The 25,994-nt window shown below is 47.1% G+C and overlaps 1 protein-coding gene across 2 annotated transcripts in view; it reads left to right on the top strand.

The window, feature by feature from the left end:
* exoc4 (exocyst complex component 4) overlaps positions 1-25,994 on the top strand; it is a 185,970-nt gene that overhangs the window by 123,459 nt on the left and 36,517 nt on the right. Inside the window, exons 14-17 of one of the 2 annotated variants that reach the window (XM_056276598.1) lie at positions 11,627-11,763; positions 16,777-16,932; positions 19,303-19,481; positions 21,377-21,453. In XM_056276598.1, coding sequence (XP_056132573.1) covers positions 11,627-11,763; positions 16,777-16,932; positions 19,303-19,481; positions 21,377-21,381 — 477 coding nt within the window. In that variant the 3' untranslated portion in view covers positions 21,382-21,453. Of the gene's footprint in view, positions 1-11,626; positions 11,764-16,776; positions 16,933-19,302; positions 19,482-21,376; positions 21,454-25,994 lie in introns of those variants that run through there. The other variant, XM_056276597.1, reaches the window with a different exon arrangement.

Below are 25,994 nucleotides of genomic sequence, written 5' to 3'. Positions count from 1 at the left end.
TCCCCTTTCACGATTTGATTCTGCGGTGCTGAAAGATAAACACCAGATGTGGGTATCATTCCACAGGCACAGTCATTTGTCTCCGGGATGGAGGGATGGACCATTAATTGATGAAATCCTGAGGCTTTTAAATGAGTTACTTCTGTCAAGGATAGTGTTAGATTTCTGCATTTTCTGCATGCGGCGCTTTTCTGTGGCGTCTCCTTTGCTGGCTGCAGGTGTTGGCTCTGCTTACTTCCTTCCACCTGGATGGCTACACCTGGAAGGCCCCCTCACCCCCAAGCACTCTCCCCTCCATGGTTATCTCCCACCAAACACATATACATACTGAGAAGAATGTGCAGCCACCTAGGGCCTTTACCGTCTGGGTCTGCGTAGCTGTTTCCTTGTCACTGTGACACAGCTGTACTATTTGTATGCGCGTGTGTGTGTGTGTGTGTGTGTGTGTGTGTGTGTGTGTGTGTGTGTGTGTGTGTGTGTGTGTGTGTGAGTGAGTGAGTGAGTGAGTGAGTGAGTGAGTGAGTGAGTGAGTAAGTGAGTGAGAGTGTAGTATGTATATATACGCTGTTCTTTTCTTCACACTACTCTGCGATAGAGCCACTGTGAATGAATTTGGAGAATAGAGAACAACTTAAGCCTGAGGTAGTAGACGCTCACACCACACAGTGCCACTACTGAAGGATTGTCTGTTTGTCTGTGTGTGTGTGGGGGTGTGTGGGAAGACATAATCTTTGCCTGTGGAGAGAGAGACTGAGAGAGAAGTTAAACTGTCAGGTCTGCCACAAACATGCCCTTTGCTGGGGGGGAAAGAGGGTTTTGGCTGGGGATGGATAACGAAAGTTAGATCTGGTTTTTCGAGAAGAGCTCGAGCTCTGAATTCACAAACGGCAACCATGCTGTTGTTCACAACACATGCAAATTTTATGTGCATTACAGATGTGTGTGTGTGTGTGTGTGTGTGTGTGTGTGTTTTTTGTGTGGGTGGGTGCGAGTGTGTGCCCACATGTGCATCATCATCATCATCATCATCATCATTGTAATGTATCTAAATGCTTCCTGTGGGGGGTCTATGTTCCTCTCCGGGCTCCATTACGCTCATATGGAGCCATTTTATTGGCTCTTTCCCCCTCTCTCTCTTTTCCCTCTCCCTCTTTCTCCCTCTCTCACATTCGTTCATTTGAATCTCTCACTTACTCTCATACTCTATTACACCCTCTCAATCAATCACACCCTCCCATTTGTTTTAACACCTCCACACTTAAATGGGCCATCCCAGTGGTTGCTATTACATTTCCATAAGACGGTGCGGAGGGAGATCTCCCCAGCCCCTCCCGCTCCCATGTGAAGTTAATGATGCGGGGTTCAGTGTGGAACCCCCTTAAACATGGCATGATTAGGAGGAAGGACTTCTGGGCCAGCATACGGGCCCACACAGCAGATTTCTTAACACTGGAGTGATTCTCTGAATTAGTGTAGTTTGTACGACCCCCATATTTCACTCTTTGTGTGTGTGGGCGGGGGGGGGGGGGTCTGTGTGGGTGGGTAGGGATATGGGAGTTTGTTTGTGTGTGTGGTGGAGGCCCATCTGTAGTCAGCGAAGTGTGATATTGGTCCTCAACTCTCAATTACAACAACACTGCATTAAGCACTGTGGTAGGGATGATGAAGATGATGAAGAGTATAGGTGAGGAAGCTGGTATAAATACCGGTTTTGGTATAAATTCGTTTTTTTTCCTCTAACAATTTTTATTGATTTTCACTATACCATTTTTTAAAATTTTTATTGTTTTTCACTACACAGTTTCATGCACACACACATGAATATATATGCAACTACATAAACATAGAGATTAGTACACAGATTGCACACACACACACACACACACACACACACACACACACACATCTATATATATATATATATATATATATATATATACATATATACATATATATATATATATCATAATACACATATCCCATAAATGCATTATACCGAAAACATAGAGATTAGTACACAGATTGGATGACGCACACACACACACACACACACACACACACACACACACACACACACACACACACACACACACATATATATATCATAATACACATACATATCGGAAAGAGAAAAAGGAAAACAAAAAGACAACAACAAAAAAAGGGGGGGAGTTCTCTGCCGCCTCAGTCTAACTCTAATCTTCCTTATTGAGTGGGATTTGTAGTTTTTTTTATTTACTTATGATTTTTTTAATTCATAGTGTGATGTAATGTGATGTGTTGCTGTGTCAGAGCTTGCTCCACTGTATGAAGCACGAAATAGTTTATCTAATAACACCGAGCGCTTGCAGCGTCTAATTTTCAATTTGCCCACCTCCAGCTTCATCAGCCAAACAGATGATGGGACATGTTAATTTGTGCAGGTGGCACGCCGGCAGCTGATTGGCTATGATCTGTGCCTTCATCCATCAGAGTGGCTTATGATTAGATGTGATTGGAGGTGACAGCTTGTGATCAGTTCATTTCAGGTGACACCTGAAGAGGCCGCTGGTTGTGCGTGTGTGTGTGCGTGCATGCAGGGTGTGTGTGTGTGTGTGTGTGTGCACCTGAAGAAGAGTCTTGGGGGGGGGGTGTACATTTTTTGTGCATGCACTTGAATTTACACGCAAACTCTCGAGCAGGGGTTTCAAAAAGTCAAATATGAATTTCTGAAGAAGAATGTTTTGATCTTCAGACCTTGCATTTTGATCATGTAGAGGACATGTGTGAATCTGAGCAGCAAACACAAGCTCACTGAATGCTGCGTTACACAACTTCCTGTGGGAAAGTGCTCAGAGAGCACTCTCCTACCTGGCCTCTCTTTTCATGACGCTATGCACATGAACAACCAGACTCATCGAAGCTGGATGACGGGGCGAAACCACACTTGAATGCGCGCACACACACACACACACACACACACACACACACAACAAAGAAATGTGTGTTGCAGTTGAACAAGCAGAAGCATGTGGGCTGTCCGGTGCGTGTCAGGGGAGTCTTCAGAGAGTGCCTCTGCCCTGACATTGATGAATGATCTGTCAAGACGCTGTCCCACTTGTGCACAGGTCCCCTGTACCCCTGAGAGGGGAAGGCTTTGAGAGTGTGTGTGTGTGTGTGTGTGTGTGTGTGCGGGCGCGCCCCCGCCTGTGCTTGCATGCATGTGTAAGGGATGCAAGTCAGAAGGGATGAGATGAGAAAAGTCTCATATATATATATATATATATATATATATATATATATATATGTCCTTTTTCGTATGTAATTGTGTGTGCGTGTGTATGTGCGTGTGTGTGTGAGTGTATTAAGTAATCCAGGTGGGAGTGTATTGTTTTATGCTTTCAGGCGTAAATGGGACAGCGGAGGCATGACACCGGTCAGCATTTTGGGGTCAGGGTTTGAATGGCGTGACAGAAAGCACGAGGTTAAACACTGTGACCCTGACAAACTGTGGCATGCCCCCCTGTTTCAAGGAGAAACCCATTTTAAACCTGAGCCTCCACGCCCCCCACTGATTTAGGGGTTCGAACCAGCTGATCTGAACGAAGCAATACGAAAATCAATGAAGCCGTAGACTGGACTAGGGTAAGAACCACAATGTGTTGTATGCTTAGACAGAAAAGCAACCTTGAGGGACTGAAATACCCTTTCTGCTCATGTGCCCTTTTCTCTCTTACTTCCAGATCATTCTTTATGGGATAAATCCAGCAGAACACTTCAGCCCAACCACAGCATAATAGCGGATCACATCTCTGTACTTACGCTGTGCTAATGCCTGTGCTGCGCTTTTAACCCCCTCCACGAAGGAAACCGCTGCTTCTGGCGCCCGCTGTAGCAGCTTTCCGCAGCGCTGAACATGCATTAACAGACTTTCGAGGCAGCATCCTGAGTGCTAGCCCTGCCATGTTGATCATCATTATACCACCATAGCCATGGTCTTAATTTCACTCTCGACAACAGCAATTTACCCCAGCAAATGTCCTGCACCCATTTGTGAGAGGAAGGTCTAATTTTCATTGACGGTTGTGCTTTTAGTCAGCGGTGATATAAAACAGTAGATGGAAAGTGCAACAAAGCACAATTTCAGCCGTAATGTGTTGCAGTTCAGTGGAATCAGCAGAGGGAAATGTGACTCTTATTCACATACACACACACACACACACACACACACACACACACACACACACACACACACACACACACACACAAAGACAGAGGTGCTTTAAGAGTACATTGCTTCTCCTATGTCAGTTAAATAAGATGGAGGGGACCCAGCAGGACCTCTCCTCTTACGCTCCCCCTTTCTCCCCCCCCCTCCTCCTCCGTTTCTCAATCTGTCCCTTGATTACTTTTTAATGATTTCTGCTGCCTAAGACAAATGGCCATGTTAAATGAGCAGAATTAGACAAGGCAAGCCGTGTGCCAGAGCATTTGTTAGGGTAGAAGTAATGGATCGAGGACCCATTGTTTACCCTTCCCCTCTCTCACTAAGTTGGCTCACTATTGAGTTTGGTTCCCTCAAAGTACCGAGTGGATGCACGGAGAATCACTGTGCAAACTCAAAAGGGTGGTTGTGAAAACACAGTGGGAAGGAGAGGCATTTCTGCCTCTCGTTTGTCTTTGTTTTGGGGTTACTTTGGCAGTTAATAAGGGAGGCAGCGCTAAACTTTTGTGTGCTTAGATAATTGAGGTAGACATGGATGGAACATAATCCTGTAGATTATCACTCATTGTCTGTGGGATGCAGCGCATGCATGGGAAATCACTGTTGCTTTTAATTCAGGCTCGCAGGGGGCTGGAGCCTGTCCTGGCAGACACTGAGCAGACGGCGGGGAGACACCCTCTGACAGGTCACCAGGGCTTTACAAAACCCATAACACATCTTCACAAACACACACACACACCCACGCAACATAAAAATGGGCTGTGGCTGTGAATGAGCCATGAGTCAGGAGGTCAAGCAGGTCCTCTAGTTATGGGAAGGTTGCTGGTTCGGTCCCCAGCTCCTCCAGAGAGCGCGTCGAAGCATCCTTGAGGAAGACACTGAACCCCAACCTGCTCCTGATGAGCAGGTTGGTTCCTTGCATGGCAGCCTTCACCATCAGTATGTGAATATGGGTGAATGTGAGGCGCACATTATAAAAGCACTTTGAGTGGTTGGTGGACTAGAAAAGGGCTTTATTAACGCAGTCCACTTACCCTTTAATTTGTGTTTATTTGTAAGTAAACTGCTGTGCTAAACTTTAGATGTACAACAACTAGGATTTTCCTAAAAGTCGATGTATAGACTCAAACAAAAATATTTCCCCTCAGTCATCACTTATGACCGGCTGGATGTGTGTGGCAGTGTCTGTATCTGCCTGTATTTTTCCCCCCCTTTTCTCCCCAGTTGTACTTGGCCAATTACCCCATTCTTCCAAGCCGTCCCGGTCGCTGCTCCACCCCCTCTGCCAATCCAGGGAGGGCTGCAGACTACCACATGCCTCCTCCAACACATGTGGAGTCACCAGCTGCTCCTTTTCACCTGACAGTGAGGAATTCCGCCAGGGGGACGTAGCGCATGGGAGGAACATGCTGTTCCCCTCAGTTCCCCCTCCCCCCTAAACAGGTGCCCCGACTGACTAGAAGAGGCGCTAGTGCAGCAACCAGGACACATACCCACATCCGGCTCCCCACTCGCAGAAATAGCCAATTGTGTCTGTAGGGACGCCCGACCAAGCCGGAGGTAACGCAGGCATTTGAACCGCCGAGCCCTGTGTTGATGGGCAACGGAATAGACCGCCACGCCACCCGGGACGCCTTGTATTTTCTTATTTTGCTGTGTACTGGACATTTCTGGGCCTTAACATTTGGGCAGTGGGACTCTAGCGATCAGGTGCCAGATTTAGATCTTAAGCATGCATCCGAGAGGAAGCTACGGCAATGGCGGACACAGCACCGACAATGGCGGACACAGCACCGACAGTGGTGGACACAGCAAATACAGAGAGTCGAAACACCAAGTGGACAAATTTCATTCCAAAACGAGAGTGAATCTGGGGTAGGCTTTCACCCGCTGGCCAGCACTGAAGTAGAGGATGGGGATGAAGAGCGATGCGGGGTTGGCCTGTACACTGGGATATGTTCTGGCAACTGCGGTCAGGGAGGCAACTTCAAATGTTGCATTTACAAACCCCAACCAGCAAATCCTACTTGTTCTACCTTTAAAACTATATATTGAGTCAGTCAATGAATCACCCAGGATCATACTGTTCTGGCTTTGGTCCTGCTCTGCGGGGAGAGACTGTGAGAAACCCGGAAGGAGTTCTCACCTGTAGCCATGCATGATCAGAGTCCGGGTGACAACAACCACGTGTCCTTCTATTGTCTGAGGAAGTCGGTCACCTATCCCGCGGAGGTGGCCTTGTGCAACATGCTGAAACCCTACTAGACATGCTTTTTCCCTCTATGGGGACTTGTTTTCTGACTGTCCTTCGAAAAATGAAGCGAGCTCAAAGAGTGTTTCCCTATGGGGATCAATAAAGCGTCACGCTATTATAATAACACCATCACCGAGTCACGGCAAAGCAACCTCGCAGCATTGTTATAACCACTGCTATTTCTTTAAACTGCCTTTCAGAAGAAGGCCGTGTAGGATGCTGCCCCTGAGCTGTAGTACTCTGCAGTCAGAGCTGCAGTGCCAGCGAGCCCTCCTGCAGGTTGCGTGTGTTTCTCCCCTTCTGCTGGCAGGCTGACAGAGGGGGCAGGCAAAGACAGTAAAGGGTGGTCCCCTGGCAGGGACTTGGCCTTGGTTAGCACTCCATGGGCATGGGAAGTGTTATGGATCATTACCCTCCACCCCCTCAGCCCAACGTGTGTGTGTGTGTGTGTGTGTGTGTGTGTGTGTGTGTGTGTGTGTGTGTGTGTGTGTGTGTGTGTGTGTGTGTGTGTGTGTGTGTTTCAGCTTGCAACAGTGTGACAGAAAGAGTGAGAGAGAGAAAGCCAGACAGAGAAGTGTTATTAATATTAATATCATACCACCACATCGCTGGTTTCTCCATTTGTCCCTGTTCATTTCTAGTCACTGTTGCCCCCTGCAGTCTCCTTTTGTCATTGCAGCAGCTCACCCCTTGCCCTCGTTGTCAGAATGCATATCAATAGATTTAAAAAACAAAAAACAGCAGAAATCTGCTACTGTGACTGCATGTAAAATATTAAAGACAGACTGATGATTATGTCCACTGTGTAGGGCGAGGTGTCTTAAACATTGTCGACCTTTGACCCTGATTGAGAAATGAACTGTCTAGCTCTGAGCTTACTACTATGAAGACCAACCAAATGTTCAAGTTCACTTTGTCATAGGCATATAAAAAGTGCCATGTACCTTCAAATACAATGAAATCCATATGCCCTGGCTCTCTCACCCCTTAAAACTATATATATATATATATATATATATATATATACATACAAGAACAATAAAGAAGAACTCAAAAATCCCACAAAACAATAAATCGCTAGAGTTATGTGAGGTGCCGACTGTTCATTATTCTGACTGCCTGGGGGTAAAAACTGTCTTTGAGGCGGCTGGTCGGAGCTCTGATGCTCTGTAATTGTTGTCCTGAGGGAAGAAGGAGAACAGACTCTATGTGCCGGGTGGCTGGTGTCCTCCATGATACTTAGGGCCTTCCTTCTGCAGCGGCTGGTGTACATGTCCTGAAGCTGTGGCAGTGCTATGATTTTTTGAAGCCGTTTGTACTATCCTTCTCAGTTGTTTGTGGTTCTGTTCAGTCAGGTTGCCAAAACACATCACTGTGCTTCCAATAAAGATTCTCTCTTAAGGTGGTCTGATAGAAATTGACCAGGAATTTTGTGGACATTCTGAGTTTCATAAGACATCTCGGGAAGTTTAGTCTCTGTTGTGCCTTCTTAATGACAAACCGGTATTTAGAGACCAGGAGAGGGAGTCTGAGATCTGAAGTTCTTCACATTTTCCACAGGGACATCGTTGATGTGAACTGGTGTCTTAACTGTTTTGGACATCCTTAAATCAACAGTTATCTCCTTTGTTTTCTCAACATTTAGGGAGAGGTTGTTATCTTGACACCACATGGATCGTTCCCTCACCGCCTTCCTGTAGGCATCTTCGTTGTTGTCACTTATCAGTCCAATTACTGTGGTGTCATCTGTGAATGTCACTATGCTGTTGTGATATTTGGCAACACAGTCATGTGTGAACAGACTGTAGAGGAAGGGACTGAGGCAACAACCCTGCGGTGTTCCTCTGATGAGAACTATGGTAGATGAGTAGCGGGTACCTGCTCTCACTGTCTGAGGTCTGCCTGTCAGAAAGTCATATAACCATTTACAGATGGAATTACCAGGACCAAGGCCGCTAAGCTTCAGCACCAGTTTAGATGATAGTATGGTATTAAATGCAGAGCTGTAGTCAATAAACTACATTCTGACATAGGTGTTTTCTCCTTCAAGGTGTTTTTTTTTTTTTTTTTTTTGGGTGGCTTTTTTCCTCCCGTTTTCTCCCCAATTATACCTGGCCAGTTGCCCCACTCTCCGAGCCATCCTGGTCGCTTCTCCACCCCCTCTGCCAACCCAGGGAGGGCTGCAGACGACCACATGCCTCCTCCGATACATGTGGAGTCGCCAGCTGCTTCTTTTCACCTGACAGTGAGGCGTTTCACCAAGGGGATGTAGCGCCTGGGAGGATCATGCCATTCCCCCCAGTCCCCGACCAGAAGAGGCGCTAGTGTAGCGACCGGGACACATACCCACATCCGGCTTCCCTACCCACAGACACGGCCAATTGTGTATGTAGGGATGCCCGACCAAGCCGGAGGTAATGCGTGGATTTGAACTGGGTTCCCTGTGTTTTTAGGCAACAGAATAGACCGCCACACTACCTGGACACCCCCAGCTTTGCGTGCTTTGACAGATTTAAAAACCTTATTCACGCCAGCCTCCATCACGTGATGTGATACATCATGGGGTGAGTGCCCAACAAGGTTCTGAGTACTGCCTGGTGGTCCCGGGTCACACTCAAAGCGGGCATAGAACCTGTTCAGGTCATCCGGAAGTGAGGCGGTGGTACTGCCCGGATTGGGTCTGTCGTCTGTTATCACTAGCAGTCTGTGCCACATGTGCCTGGAGTCCCCACCGATGTAATGCAGTTCTAATTCATCAGGATAAAGGCCCACTGAGGGCTTTGGTCTGTGATCCACAGCTTGTGAGAGCAGAGAGTTTGCTGTGTGTGCCAGCCTCTGTCACATCCTACAAGAATAAATTACTATCACACTCCATCGCTGTTTTGCCTCAACTGCTGATGTCATTTGTGCTGCAAGCTGGCATCACTATTCTAAATGCCCTCTGAAGCCATTTTCTCTACATGCCTATTAGTTTTTCAGAGGTAATTCTTAACACCGTTTTGTTCACAGCTATTGACAGCAGAGAAAGCCAGACCTGTTAAAAGTATAAATCTTGACACGGGCAAACAAGGAAGCAGAAATAGTTTTTTTTTAATATTTGGCTGATAGAAGTGCATTACTGAGTGTACACATCTGTCAGTGGTGGCCGAGTACCTGCTAATATGTGTTAGTCCCTCTTTGTGTGCGTGTGCACTTGTGTGTGTGTGTGCACACGTGTGTTTGTGTGTGTGTGCGTGTGTGTTTGTGTGTGTGTGTGTGTGTGTGTCTGTGTGTTTCTATATGTGTATGTGTGTTTCTGTGTGTGTGTTTCTGTATGTGTTTCTCTATGTGTGTGTGTTTCTGTGTATGTGTGTTTCTGTATGTGTTTCTGTGTGTGTGAGTGTGTGTGTGTGTATGTGTGTGTGTGTGTGTGTTAGGGTCTGACATGAATGACTTGGCCTACACCAGCCATTGTAGTCGTCACAGTGCTCCAGGATTCAGGAGTCAGCCTGTTGCTAGGCTAATAACAGGTTATCACTGTTATTGAAGTTGTATGGGGGGATTGGTAAGTGCTAGGGGCAGGCAAACCGGGAAATACTAAGTTGTAATCTCATTTAACAGCTCTCGAATTGCTCGAAGGTGTGTGTTTTTTCGGAAGTTTGTGGCGCGCGTGCACGCGCGTGAGTAAATGTGAAGTCGCGCCGCTGTTCCCGAGGCAGCTATTAGTCATGCTGCAGTGGCTAATCTGTAATGACTGCTGTCACAGCCCTGCCGCGGCTCCTGGTGATGGCAGGACCGTTACGTAAACACACACACTCTCGGAACACACAGACACCCGCGCACACCCGCATACCCACGAAGGTTCCTCCACTCCACAACTACACCGTTATTACTCACGACAAGCTCTCCAGTGGCAGTCATCAAGCCCAGCCACAGGTGACACAGACGGACAGAAAGACACATACAGATACAGAGAGAGAGACAGGCCCAGACAGACTGGTGAATGCAGAGTTATCCAGTTATGTTGGCTGACGTAAGTACAGACAGGCTGGTGAGTTTAGAGTCATCCTATCACACTGCGTGACAGACAGGTAAATAAATAATCACCTTATTACATTAGCCTCAGCACAGTCCAGATCAGACTCGGCACACACCTCATCACAACCCCAGTGTTACGCAGAAAAAAGAGGCCCCCCTGCCGTTCTTCTCTGTCCATTTATTTGTCTACAAAGATGTTTTTTTCTTTATTTTTTCTTTATTTTTTTTTTTAATGGTGTATATTTTATTTTTTATTTTGAGCAAGGGTTAGATTGGCTTTCTACCAAATCACTGCACTACAGATCACATTTACACCCTAATTATCCCTGTGATGGCCTGGCAGCCTGTCCAGGGTGTCTCCCCGCCTGCCGCCCAATGACTGCTGGGATAGACTCCAGCATCCCCGCGACCCTGAGAGCAGGATAAGCGGTCGGGTTAATGGATGGAAGGATGTTTGACTTGACTGAAACACAAGGGGAATGGAGATGGCAGGACAGAGGATAGGTATCCTTGGTAGCACCTTCATGGTTTCCATCCATCCATTATCCAAGCCGCTTATCCCAATTGGGGTTGTGGGGTGCTGGAGCCTATCCCAGCAGTCATTGGGCAGCAGGTGGAGAGACACCCTGGACAGGCCGCCAGGCCATCACAGGGCCAACAAACACACACAGATACACACACACGTTCACACCTTGGGACAATTTAGTATGACCGATTCACCTGACCTACACGTCTTTGGACTGTTGGAGGAAAGTGGAGCACCCGGAGAAAACCCACGCAGATACGGGGAGAACATGCAAACTCCACACAGAGGACAACCTGGGGTGACCCCCCCCCCAAGGTTGTACAACCCTGGGGTTCAAACCCAGGACCTTCTTGCTGTGAGGCCATCGAGCTAACCACTGTGCCACCGTGCTGCCCTTTATGGTTTCCTTATGATTTAAAGTGCAGGTCAATGCCAAACTACATACTGCTGTTTTCTTCTCAAAAACACCTGAATACATGCAAGCTGACGATACCATACACCTTTTAGCTGCAAGGGGAACAATTTTAACCATCGCCACAGAGGACTGTTAGCAGAAAACAATACACCTACTGACAAAGGGTCTCTCCCTCTTCCTCTCTCTGTGCTATTGTGTCTCCTCCTCCAGAGCACAGTGGTGGTGGAGAAGTCTATCCAGGACCTCATGAATCTGATGCAGGACCTCAGTGCTTACTCCAACCAGTTCCTCGAGATGGTGTGTGATAAGCTGAAAGAGTACAAGGACATCTGCAACACAGCCTACAGGTAAAACTAGAAGGACTATTGTGCTTGATACTGTTGCTCAGGTATTGGAATTTAAAGTGTACACATTTTGGCGGGTTGCGTGACATATACAGATGCTTTGGGGATGCTTTAGAGACCATTTACCTGTCGGCAGCTGTTATAAACGACCATTGTAAAAATTGTTTTAAAAAAATAACTAAAAACATGGCTGTTATATGTAAAATATACTGCTGTACTGCTATATATATTCTTATACAAATACATTCATTTGTTGACCCCCTTGCTCACACATTTTCATCTTACTATACTGAAACGATGTCACTATGTCCTTCCCCAGCCAGCTAAGAAACAAGACTAGGTCAGCACCTAGTGTATGGCTGGACCGTGTATGGTCAGTTTATTACAAGGATAGTCAGTGGTAGTGTCTATATTGTGAATTCCTGGATATTAAATGCTCATCTGCAATTTTCTGTAGTGGTCCCAGTCATGTTTGTTGTCATAGTGTACTGAAGTAGCATATCACCCGACATGGTTGAGCTACGTTCGGGGGGGGGGGGTTATAAATGCTGTTGCAAGAACAGTACTTTCCACTCATATCTTTGAATATTTGACTTGAAAGAGAATTTAATTTAATTTAATTGCTGCCGTGCATCGCCCAGGTGGGTGCTACACATTGGTGGTCATTTAAGTGACTGACCCCCTTCAATATTTAATGCTTTGGGAGGCTAGAAAAGCGCTATATAAATCTAATGCAGTATTATTAATTGTAATTGTCTGTTAACAACTCTTTCATGTGTTTCTATCTGCGGATGTCTCATTTTTCTATGACTCACCCGCAAATTCACAAAGAATGAATTGTGGCCACTGATAGCGCCGTGAATTTTGCATCACTTGCAACCGCCATCTGCCCCGTCTCAAGGTCCGATTCACAAAAGATATTGCGCTAGTGATATTACAGCGGAAACATGCCCATAAAGTTTTGCAGCTGACTGCAATTTGTCCTTGGTTTGCGTCTGATTGCAGTTTTCTGTGTGGCAAAGTATAAATGGTGGCTTTGTGCCGAGAACATAATAGGAAGGTTCGATGTCATCCTTGATGTCATCAAGTATAGCAAGAATTGCAGACCTGGCAACTCTGCGAAGGATTTGGGTCTCAGTTAAATCAAAAAGTGATACCCTCCTTCGCAGTATCCATTCACGAGCATGCCTGGCGTGATGATGCCTTCTCCTGGCTAAAATCACTGCTGCCATGATCACTGGGAAGTCTGGCCATCAGTTGCCACCAACTCTCCGAAGACGCTAATAATTTTCACTCTATCTGCATGTGGCTATTAGCGCTGGTGTTTGTGAATTGGAATTTTTGTTCAATGAGGCTTATTTGCATAGAAAGGGGCCAATTTTGCACCAAACCTATGCATATTACCTAATTGAAATACATGCAGATAGCACCGGAGCACCGGGACGATATTTGCTTGGCAGCGCAGTTAAGGGTGCATTTCACCCTTTGCAGGTGCTTGGGGAAATATTTGGTCCCTTTTTTGGTTATTTGTGCAGGTTTAGTGGCCGCAAAAGCCACGCAATCCTTTTGTGTATTTGCCAGTGAGTGTTTTGTCAGAGTGATTGTTATTTGTGGTGCTTTAAAGAGGCCACATCATGCGTTTTAGGATTTTCCCCTGTTCTTTAGTGTGTTAAAAAGCTAGGAGGTGCATGTAAAATGTGTGCAGGGTTACAAAGTCCGTGCCAAAGGGAGTTATTCTCTCCGACAGAAAACACAGCCCTTGGGCGTCCGGGTGGTGTGGTGGTCTGTTCTGTTGCCTACCAACACGGGGATCGCCGGTTCGAATCCCCGTGTTACCTCCAGCTTGGTCAGGCGGCATTCCTACAGACACAATTGGCCGTGTCTACGGGTGGGAAGCCGGATCTGGGTATGTGTCCTGGTCGCTGCACTAGTGCCTACTCTGGTCGGTCAGGGCACCAGTTCGAGGGGGTGGGGGGAATAGCATGATCCTCCCACGCACTACATCCCCCTGACAAAACTCCTCACTGTCAGGTGGAAAGCGGCTGGTGACTCCACATGTATCAGGGGAGACATGTGGTAGTCTGCATACCTCCCCGGATCGGCAGAGAGGGTGGAGCAGCAACCGAGTTGGCTCGGAAGAGTGGGGTAATTGGCCGGAAACAATTTGGGAGAAAAAAGGGGACGCCCCCCCCCCCAAAAAAAAAGAAAGCACTGCCTTTGTGGTCAAGCATTTTCATCTGTTACTGATCTACATCACTGTGTAACACATTTTCATAATCCCTGCCTAGTGGCTAGTTTTGGCTGCCCTCAACACGGGCAAGAGGATGAGGCGGTGCTCACGCAGACTGAGTGCTTCCCTCTCAGCAGGCTTCCAGAAGTTAGCCAATCAGTGGAAAGCAGTGGGCTTTTAGGGAGGGGGGCCTTAAAGGGACAGCTGAAACAATACTATTGAAAAGGCTGGTTTCAGACCGTGTATGAACTGAGGGGCCGCATAAAGGGCCGGTGTAAGATAAATAAGGACTTTTCTGAACTGTGAATCATGCAGAGCTGCTCTAGCGGAGTCCCAGAATAAAAATATAGAGCTGGAATGAGCATGATATGACCTCTTTAACTCTGTCCTCTCCCTTATGCCTCTCGGCGTGCAGCCGCCAATCGTGCAACTTCAGTTACGTTGTTGGGCACCCGATCCGGCGTTCCAATCATGTCAAACCTGATCAGTCAGCCTGATCTGGCCCACCAGCCGGTCCAGCCAAAAATACCAGGGAACACAATTATATGTACTCTCTGTGCACTGTCAACAACATTAGAGAGTTTCAATCCCAAGTACCTTTTCCCATATTTGGTGCCTCAACATATGTGCTTGTGTATGAGGTGTTATTTATGAAATATAAATATGTACCAGGAATGTTTTTTTGGAAAATATACACCTCCTTGTTTACACTCACACACACACCCACACACACAAACACACACACACAGCGAGGGAGGATCCATCCCTGCCCCCCTGGGAGCTTGTAACACCTGGCCAGGTGAAGGGAGGGCTGGAGGCTATGGTGTAGTGGAGGTATGGAGTGATGGAGGGGCCCAGGGGTTGGGGGGAGAGTAGCGACTGACTGCTGGGTGTCCATCTGGACACTGTCACAGGTCAGACTCTGTCTCAATGGGGCCTCAGAGAAATGAAGATGAGCCCAACAGACGCTGCCAAACTGTGTGTTTGTGTGTGTGTGTGTGTGTGTGTGTGTGTGTGTGTGTGTGTGTGTGTGTGTGTGTGTGTGTGTCGGCAATTGCTTGTTTATATTTTTCAACCATGTTTATGCATGCATGCAATATGCATATGTTTATGCACTAGTATACAGTTCTACCTGGACAAGCGTGTGTGTGTGTGTGTGTGTGTGTGTGTGTGTGTGTGTGAAGCTACTAGAGGATTGTGAAACCCAGGAGAGCGGGTGTCTTGAGCACAAAGTATGTATATTTAATGCAGAGCCAAGCAGTTTCTCCCATCCAGACATATGCAAACAAAGCAAAGGTACATTGGCAGTCTGCCCAAATTTTATCTAACACCACACTGGTGGTACTGTAATTATATTTCATATTTCATTATGAATACACAGGGAGCACACAGCTACCTGCAGCACACCGCTAGCTACCTGGTAAACAGCTGTAAAAGTCAACTGTGTTCAAGCTGACATGGCTAACTGCAATGCAGGCCAATGAAAATACAAACCAGAATTTTACATTCTTACATTTGGTTGGCAAACGGACATTAAAAGTGGAGAATGAGTGATGGATTTTTTTTTTCCCCTCTTTGCTTCGTCTCTTTGTGTTTCTACTACTTCGACTCCTTTACTTTTACCTTCAAAACCCCATGCATTCATTGTCAAATCAATTTGATTTGCATAGCCTTGAATAATAATGAGCGCCTCGGCGGGCTTTACATTCACGTCATGGAAAACGGGCAGATACTGTAAACGATCCTCAGTGCTCGCACCCTTCATTTGGAAGGGAAAAAAATGACACAGAAGCAAAACCTTCCCGGGAGAAAAATAAGAGAAACCTCAGCAGGAGTGTCTTTATGCATGCTCAATGATCCCAGTGAGGAAGACACAGAAAGGTGAATCAGTTCATCTGGACTTGACGTTTATTGAGAGAAACGTGTCGTCACTCATCTAAGTGACCTCTTCAGTCTCACCTGACTGCAGGTACCCCCACCCTTATAAACAATACAGTGAAATAATGACCGAAACAAACGATCAGTTTCATATGCAGATTGCCGTGACCATTAACTAGAGTTACAATGGCCATGTGTACTGTTCACAGAGGATTGGGGGATAGTTGCATCGTTCAATAAAGGTTGTGTCCAGGCGTCCGGGTAGCATGATGGTCTATTCCATTGCCTACCAACGCAAGGAATCACCAGTTCGAATCCTCGTGTTAACGCTTGGTCGGGCGTCCCTACAGACACAATTGGTCGTGTCTGCGGGTGGGAGGCCGGATGTGGGTATGTGTGCTGGTCGCTGCACTAGCGCCTCTTCTGGTCATTCGGGGCGCCTGTTCGGGGGGGGGGGGCTGAGGGGAATAATGTGATCCTCCCACGCTCTATATCGCCCTGGTGAAACTCCTCACTGTCAGGTGAAAAGAAGTGGCTGGTGACTCCACATGTATCGGAGGATTCGTGTGGTAGTCTGCAGCCCTCCGGTACGGTTCGGAAGAGTGGGGTAATTGGCTGGGTTCAATTGGGGAGAAAAAAGGTTGGGAGGGTAAATAAATAATAAGCCTTGTGTGCAGATGAACTGATTCAACTTTGTGTCTTAACCTCAGGGAGAGCCTTGAAGGAGGGATGCCCCTTCAGGACGAATAGATGTGCAACAAGTGCTGGGTGGGCAAGGTTGACAATATGGTACCAGATTTACAATACTTACCAAGAAGCACTTAACAACTACTCCTGTGTGTGTGTGTGTGTGTGTGTGTGTGTGTGTGTGTGTGTGTGTGTGTGTCTCTCTCTCTCTCTCTGTCCAGGGGTATTGTCCAGTGTGAGGAGAAGCTGACCATCAGCGCCTCCTGGGCCAAAGACGAGGACATCAGTCGTTTACTTCAGTCTCTCCCCAACTGGGCTAACATGACCCAACCCAGACAGACCCGGCAGAAGAGAGAGGATGAGGAGGACTTCACCAGGTATGTTTATTTTTATATACTAACGCACGAACACACACAAACTCATCACAATTGTATGTGTGCACAGAAAACACATAGTTTGGGTAGTGTGGTCCGGACACACAACTGTTCTTTAACCAAGCAGCCGTATGCAACCAAGTGAAATAAGGACTGTGCGGGCACACATACACATACACACACACACACACACACACACACACACACACACACACACACACACACACACACACACACACACACACACACTCACTTGAGCAGTCATGCAAACAGGTCCTCCCCCTCGTCTCTGCTCCCTCATTCACATATTATGGGAGACTCTCTTGTTGAATAAGACACAGCCATAAAAGAAGTCATGATTGCTCTTTTAAAGAGCATCAGTCTGAGGGAAGCAAGAGAACGGGGGATAAAAGAAAAAAAGATCAGAAATGGAAGGAAGAAGGAGAAGAAGGGAGGAAGGGAGGGTAAGAGGGGTCGCCTTATCAAAATTGCCTTTGAATGTGCGCCGTCTTCAGGGAATGCTGGCGCTCAACGGAGCGGAGTAGTAAAGTAAATAAATAAATTGGTTATGTGGCCACAGAAAGTCAATCTGTTCTGTGTATGCTCTCTCTCTCTCTGTCTCTCTCTCTGTCTCGCTCTCTCTCATACAAACACACACACGTTGAATGAGCACAGAGATAGTGTGGAAGAGACTGTACAGCTTTTTGATTTGGGAGCTGTGGAGGTTTTCACCACTCTGAAAGGGGGATTAGTGTCCGCGCGACTGGCAACCTCTTTGCTTTGATAAAGCCGCATTAATAAGGGTCTCATCTCCATGCACGCTGGCGTGAAGTCAGAGTGTGTGTCCATCTATGCATTTGGTGTCTCTTTTTATTTCATTTTTCTTTGTTTTTTCAGAGGGTGGGGGGGGGGTCTTGATCTTGGGCCCACCCAGGATGTGCTTACCTCTTAAGGCCCAAGTGGGTGTGGGTAGGAGCCCAAGTTGCCTGTCATTTATGCCAGTACACCCACAAACACATACATTTGTGTGCACAATCACACACACACACACACACACACACACACACACACACACACACACACACACACACACACACACACACACACACAGACACCGTTATTTGCAGACATCTTCCCTGATTCTCTGTGGTGCCTCGTGTGTAGAACAAGACACTCTTGAAAAAACGAAGGAAATTGGTTCTCATTTTTTCATGAAAGATTTGTGTGATTGTCCACTTTGGCCCCCCATTTTCCTACCTTCCCTCTCTGCTCCCACCACTTCAGGGCCTGCATCCAGCACTTCATCTGAAAACCACTAGACACAGTTGATGCTCTATGTGTGCGCGCGCGCACACACACACACACACACACACACACACACACACCGATATTGTCCAGGTATAAATGCATACTAGTACACAAACATGTTTATTTCATGCATGCATAAACATGGTTGAAAAAAGATAAACAATTGCCGACAGACACACACACACACACACACACACACACACACACACACACACACACACACACACACACACACACACAAAAAAAGCATTCACGGGCATCCGGGTAGCATAGCGGTCTATTCCGTTGCCTACCAACACGGGGATCACCAGTTCGAATCCCCATGTTACCTCCGGCTTAGTCAGGCGTCCCTACAGACACAACTGGCCGTGTCTGTGGGTGGGAAGCTGGATGTGGGTATGTGTCCTGGTCACTGCACTAGTGCCTCCTCTGGTCGGTCGGGGCGCCTGTTCGGGGGGGGAGGGGGCTCTGGGGAGAATAGCATGATCCTCTCATGTGCTACGTCCCCCTGGTGAAACTCCTCACTGTCAGGTGAAAAGAAGCAGCTGGCGACTCCACATGTATCGGAGGAGGCATGTGGTAGTCTGCAGCCCTCCCTGGATCAGCAGAGGGGGTGAAGCAGTGACCGGGACGGCTCAGAGGAGTGGAGCAATTGGCCGGGTACAATTGGGGAGAAAAAGGGGAGAAAAAAAATTCCAAAAAAGAAGAGTGAACTCCCTATCATTCAGTATTGTCTCTAGATACCTTATATTTTGACTTATCTAGTAAGTTCTCTGTTCTTTCTGTATAGCAGACTTTTATGACCAAGTCCATCCAACACAACTGTGATTTTTAATCGTTGATAACAGACTTCAATTTAGCTACTGCGGTAGCTAAATTGACATTTATGACTTTTTATGAATAGTTTATGAATAGTAGTTTATGACTTTTCTTTTTTTTGTCACCTTTTTTTGATCCTCTTTCTCCATCCCTTTCCTCCTCCATCCTTTCTATCACACCCTGTCTTTCCATCCCTCACTTGCCCTCTCCCTCGCTACTTGCCCCCAATTCCCCACTGCAATCAAGAGCGGCATTCGCCAAGGAGTCGGAAGTCCTGACCGGTAACCTCGGAGACAAGCTGATACCCCAGAACGAGATCCTGCGTGATGTCAGTGACCTGAAGGCTCTGGCCAACCTCCACGAGAGCATGGAATGGCTGGCTGGACGCCTCAAGACTTTCTTCTCCACCCTGCCGTACATCACCAGTGAGTAGGGGACTCCTTGCAGATGTGTTGTGGGGGGGGGGGCACATATGTGCGTTGGAACGTGTTGAGGCTCATGTGGCTGTCTTTTTGAGTCTGGAAGTGTGTTGGGTGGTGCCTATTGTATAGTATGTCTTTTTTTTATAGCGTTAACTGGATGGAGCTGAGAGAATGTACATCATGACAAATATCAATGGCCTCCCCAGGACTTTACAAAGGCTTTGGTACCATCAACAGCCATGTTGTCGTTTGTTTTTTTCCCCTTTTTCACCCCAATTGTATCCGGCCAATTACCCCACTCTTCTGAGCCATCCCGGTTACTGCTTCACCCTACCAATCCGGGAGGGCTGCAGACTACCACATGTCTCCTCCTATACATGTGGAGTTGCCAGCCGCTTCTTTTCCCCTGACAGTGAGGAGGGACGTAGTGCGTCCAAGGGGGCATAGCGTGTGGGAGGATCACGCTATTCCCCCCAGTTCCTCCTCCCCACCGAACAAGCGCCCCGACCAACCAGAGGAGGCGCTAGTTCAGCGACTTGGACACACACTCACATCCGGCTTTCCACCTGCAGACACGGCCAATTGTCTCTGTAGGGACGCCCGACCAAGCCGGAGGTAACACGGGGATTCGAACCGCCGATCCCTGTGTTGGTAGGCAATGGTATAGACCACCACACCACCCAGATGCCCCATGTTGTAGGTTTTTTTAATGTTGTTACAGAGTAAAAGATTATAGGAACAAATGAAAAGCTTTATGACCACAGTGCAAGCCGACTTGAACCCATTCAGATGCCCTGATGTCGACAATTCGCAGCTTGTGTAGGACTGTGTGTTGGTTTGTGTGATTCCGATACCTGAATTTGGATATCTACCGATACCGACACTAGAGCTCTTTTTTCTCAAATATTATTATTGTTGTTGTTGTTTTTTTGTGTAAGCTTACGTGAGGCAGTAGTAAACCACACAGCACTTCTTAAAGCAAAAAATATACAAAAATGCATTCAATTTAAATTCATTCCAAAGCAATTTATTTGAACTGTAGTTTAGGTAGGCTTCACATAAAACAAGTGTAGGGGTGTAAATTGCTGTGGCAACTGCTTTCATGTTTTGAAAAACTTGAACAAATCAAGTGCACAGCAATGCATGAAAATATGGTGACTACTGGACAAAAACACAGCAATGCACGCACATAGCAGCTGAGTAAACCACATGTAGCATGGTATATCTACAACAGATGGTTCAGATCCCCAACATAATGATAATAATGCATTTTATTTGTGGGTGCCTTTCAAAACACTCAAGGACACCTTACAGAACATAGTAAAACATTTTTTTTTTTAAAACAGCACTGTATCAGACAGCATAAAATCAAAACAAAGCAGGGTAGACAATAAAAAGTTAACACAACAGGTAAGTATGAAATCAACATCTGCACAAAACTTAGTGAAGCGTGGATCAGACTGAATATGCCAGTTTTAAAAGGTACATTTTGAGATGGGATTTGAAGGTTGAAAGAGAGTCAATGTTGTGAATTTCTTGTGGGAGAGAGTTCCATAGGCGGGGGGGCAGAACGACTGAAGGCGCTAGTCCCCATGGAAGTCAAGCAGGCCGATGGTGTAGTGAGTTGGAGAACATTTCATGTTCTGTTGCATACATATCTGTCCAAGCTCCTCTTCGGAGTGGCGCTATTGTCTGCAAGTACTGTTTACATGTGCTGTTGTCAGTCCCTATGAATTAATACTGTAAAACCCCCGGTAACAAACCCAAATAGTTTTGCCGACTACGTGGTCATCCGGACATGAGAAACCTCCTCACAGCCCTAAGTTTGCATTACCTTAAGGGTCTGTGTTGGTTCATTATTGTTTTTAGTATTTACTCACAAGTTTGTTATTTTACAGGTTGAGATGGTTTGGACATGTGTCGAGGAGAGATGCTGGGTATATTGGGGGAAGGATGCTGAATATGGAGCTGCCAGGGAAGAGGAAAAGAGGAAGGCCAAAGAGGAGGTTTATGGATGTGATGAGGGAGGACATGCAGGTGGCTGGTGTGACAGAGGAAGATGCAAAGGACAGGAAGAAATGGAAATGGATGATCTGCTGTGGAGGCCCGTCACGGGAGCAGCCAGAAGTAGTAGTAGTAGTAGTACTAGTAGTACTAGTAGTAGTAGATAGGGCTTATATAGGTACAGCGTCCGAGCCATTTTGGGCACCACCTAAGGCGAATGAATGTAAGCTCAATGTGGAGAGCATCAAAACTAACTAAATGACTTCTCCCATATTAAATGGTTGTAGCTAGGTTGTCCTCAGTGGACCTCTTTTGTCGTGAAGCTTTTTGGGGGTTTATTTATTATCTGCTCTAGCTTTTCCAACTTTTTGTACACAGATGTGGTAGTAGTAATCTTAATAATGGTCCAAAATGATGTGAAAATGCATATTTTTATTGAAAAACGTAAAATTTTCAAGGGGGGAGGACCCCAAAACCCCCAACCAAATAAGTGTACTTAAGTCTTCCACAAACCCAGGGGAAACGCTGTAAATCTTCAGCTGTTCTGCCGTGCGTGAATTCGGGCTGGCATCACATGCTCGTTGGCATACAGCGTGCTCAACAGCGCCACCGCTGGAAAATTTTCAAGGGGAAACACTGACACCCGTAGTAAATGTCAATTTTTTTACGTCTGAAGTGGGAGGAGGGGGACACTTCAGTTGTGGTCACCCTAGGGCACCACACTGTGTTAATCCAGGGATATGTTGCGAGTGTATTATCTCACCGCTGTCGCCGTCTCTTCTGCTGTTGTCAGTGAGCACTTTACACATACGTCCTTAGTCAGCTCAGTTTCATTTGTGTAGCCCAGTATCACAAATTACAGATTTGCCTCGGGGGGGGGGGGGGGGGGGCTTCACAGCAATACAACGTCCTGTCCTTAGACCCTCGCATCAGATAACGCACAATTCCCTAAAATTTACCCTTAAATAGGCAGAAAAATTACTCATTATCCTTTGCCTTTTTTGTTGTGTGTGTGTGTGTGTGTGTGTGTGTGTGTGTGTGTGTGTGTGTGTGTGTGTGTGTGCACGCCTACCTCTTTCAGTAGTGTAAAAAGCCTTTCACACATTTTTTTCACGCCCGGTCACCACATGTGCACCATTTATCATTGATCAAAAAACAAGTATGTGCACAGACACGTGTGTGTCTGTGTGAGCACATGTGCGCACTCTTACATGTGTGTTTTTGTGCCCATGTGCATAGATTTACACACAACACGTTGCTTTGGTCTCAAACACCCGTCCTCGTTCGTGCACCGAGAACGTCTTCCTTCTCCTAATGAGGCTCTTAGCATCCTGTGATATCCTGAGTCCGTATCTGTTTATTACAGTCATGTGATGGTGTGGCACGCGTTGTTCATCTCTGTGATGGGCTGTTTCCAGTAGGGCCGTGTGTGTTTTTGCGGCTGCAGGCACCAGTCGAGGAACGCCCGCTTCAGAGGAGTTTGGCTCGAAAGTGAAATGAAGTTGAAATGAAACGAAGCGAAGTTAAGCAACACAAATGCGAGCCCGCCGTGTACATTTGGGAAGAGACGTGCACATTGGGGACAGACTCCTGCCATGGCTGTCGACCAAGGCGCTGGCGTTTGACCTGGAGCTGGTCCCTGGTCACCAGAGGAATGGCCACCCAATGCTCCTGATAGTGAGGACATGTTCAGTGCAGAGGGCAAATTCGGGGCGTGTGTGAACATCCATCCATCCATCATCCAAGCCGCTTATCCTCATTCGGGTCGTGGGGATGCGGGAGCCTATCCCAGCAGTCACTGGGCAGCAGGCAGGGAGACACCCTGGACAGGCTGCCAGGCCATCACAGGGCCGACACATTCACACCTAGGGACACTTTAGTACAGCCGATTCCCCTGACCTACATGTCTTTGGGCTCTGGGAGGAAAGTGGAGCAACCGGAAGAAACCCACACAGACACGGGGAGAACGGGGAGTACCCAGGATAGTTCCGGTGTGGGAAAATGGCGGCGCGAACTCACGTTTGCGTCGGCCTCCCCCAGTTCCGACTATGCAGTGTCTTAATCCATGTCTACGTCTAAATCTGAGTTTGTGTCATCGTGGGAAGAATTATGGCTGGGGGAGCTGGCATTGGATCGGCTGAGAGAGCTTGGTCTGTTGTGTCCTATGGGCTGAGGGACCACGGCCCTGCTTGGAGCTGCGCCCGAAGAGGAAACACAGAGGGGCGGTCTGACAGGATGCGGATGCAGGGCAGTCTGAACTAACTGCTAGCCCATGCAGACCGGCAGTTCCGACAGTCATCCTGGCTGGCGTTTGTTCTCTGGACAGTGACATTTTTGGACTGTGTTGCAAATTTACTGAATGCACTGTGTTGTTTACTATTTTTTTTGCTCTGTTCTCTCCGTTTTTGTATGTTTTTGGTGGTGTCGTTTTCTTCTGGATGTGTTTTTTGTCTTTTGTGTTGCACTGCTGTGGGCTGGGAGAAACGAAATGTTGTCTCTTTTGTGTATGAAAGTACATGAATGAGATGACAAGAAATTGTTTCTGAGCATGCAACCCACACAGAGGACAACCGGGGACGACCCCCAAGGTTGGACAACCACAGGGTTCGAACCCAGGACCGTCTTGCTGTGAGGCGACCGCGCTAACCACTCCGCCGCCGTGCCGCCCATGTGTGAACATATACTCTGCAAATAAAGCGCTGAATTGAATTTGGGAATCGTGTTTAAGTGACAGGAACCATTGACATCTTTGTATCGATGCCTTTCTGACATTTTTGCCTCTTGACATAAATTACCAACACCACGTTTGCTGTGATTAAATTCTACACATCAGAGGCTTGTTAAAAACACTTTTGCACGTTTTATCTGTTTTACACAAATTTGTCATTTCCACGTGGCTTTTGAGTGTATCGGTGTGTACGTTCAACTCCTTAAACGCCACAACAATACCATTTGTGAGCAAAGACGTGCAAAGGTTGTTTCAGTTTTTCAGCTGGAGTTTTTCACTCACGCTTTAAATCGGATGCCGCTACATGACTGACGTGATAAAATGGGACCGCCGGTGAGGAGAATAGGTATGAATGTGTAATGATCAACACCGCAACATCTCTCACGCCTCACAGAAAGTTGAATCAGTTCATCTGGACACAGCGTTGGCTGGGTGGGGATACCTGTCGCTGTGCCGCTGTCTTTGTTTATAAGGGTGGGGACACCTGCAGTCAGCTGAGACCGAATTTCTCTCAATAAACGTTTTGTCCAGATGAACTGATTCACCTTCCTGTGATTTCCTTACCTGGATTATTGAGCATGTGTCAAGACATCGCTCGCTCTTCTTCTCAAAACAAACGCACCCGCTACCACAGAGTGCATTTAGATCTCTGCAGCAAGTCACACTGCTTATGAGAAATGAAGTCGTTCTTCCACAAAACACGACCGCTTTTGTCCACAAAGTCAGTGCAAAGTCAGCTAAAATTCTGAACTCCTTGTAGTAGGTTTATTTTACGTCTCAAAAAGAGCTGTGATGCCCTCTTCAGTCTAGGTGTACTAACGCAGGTTTCACTCAGTCAGGAGTCGACGCTAGACGTCACAATGGAGGCATATTATGCACAAGCATACAATGCAAGTTAGTGCTCTTAGGTAGTCAAGGTGAAAATGGAAATGTACACACCCATCCATTCCATTCATTATCCAAACCGCTTATCCGTAGCCAGGGTCGCGGGGATGCTGAAGCCTATCCCAGCAGTCATTGGGCGGCAGGCAGGGAGACACCCAGGACAGGCCGCCAGTCCATCACAGGATGTGAGTAGGAAATGTGCACACCCATCACTTGGAAACACCGTTTGGGCTGTAGTACTCACCTGGGTTCACTGCCATCACTCCCTGAGATTGGAAACCTGCCTTTAAGCAGAAATGGCTTTAACCTTGTTTCTAGTCATTTTCTAAGCTCCCCAACCAGACCGACCATCCAGACCGATGATTGTCCTTTTCTATCCATTATCCAAGCCACATATCCCAGTTGGGGGTCATGGGATGCTGGAGTCTATCCCAGCAGTCATTGGGTGGCAGGCGGGGAGACACCCTGGACAGGCCGCCAGACCATCACAGGGCCGACACATTCACGCCTAGGGACAATTTAGTACGGCCTGTTCACCTGACCTACATGTCTTTGGACTGTGGGAGGAAACCGGAGCCCCCGGAGGAAAACCACGCAGACACGGGGAGAACATGCAATCTCCACACAGAGGACGACTCGGGACGACCCCCAAGGTTGGACTACCCCGGGGTTCGAACTCAGGACCTTCTTGCTGTGAGGCGACCACGCTAACCACTGCACCACCGTGCCGCCCCCTTTTACCATTTTACTGCCCCATATCACAACTTGTATTTTGGGAATCAAACAATTAAAAGAGAATTTCCAGTTAGTCTTGTTTCAGGTCGACTCTGTGATTCTCTCTCTCTATCTCTCTCTCTCTCTCGCTTGCTCGCTAACTCTTCCTCCCCCACGTCTCTCGA

This window comes from Lampris incognitus, chromosome 3 (genome assembly GCF_029633865.1).
Source record: "Lampris incognitus isolate fLamInc1 chromosome 3, fLamInc1.hap2, whole genome shotgun sequence".
Lineage (NCBI taxonomy): Eukaryota > Metazoa > Chordata > Actinopteri > Lampriformes > Lampridae > Lampris > Lampris incognitus.
This window is presented reverse-complemented; position numbering and strand designations above follow the sequence as displayed.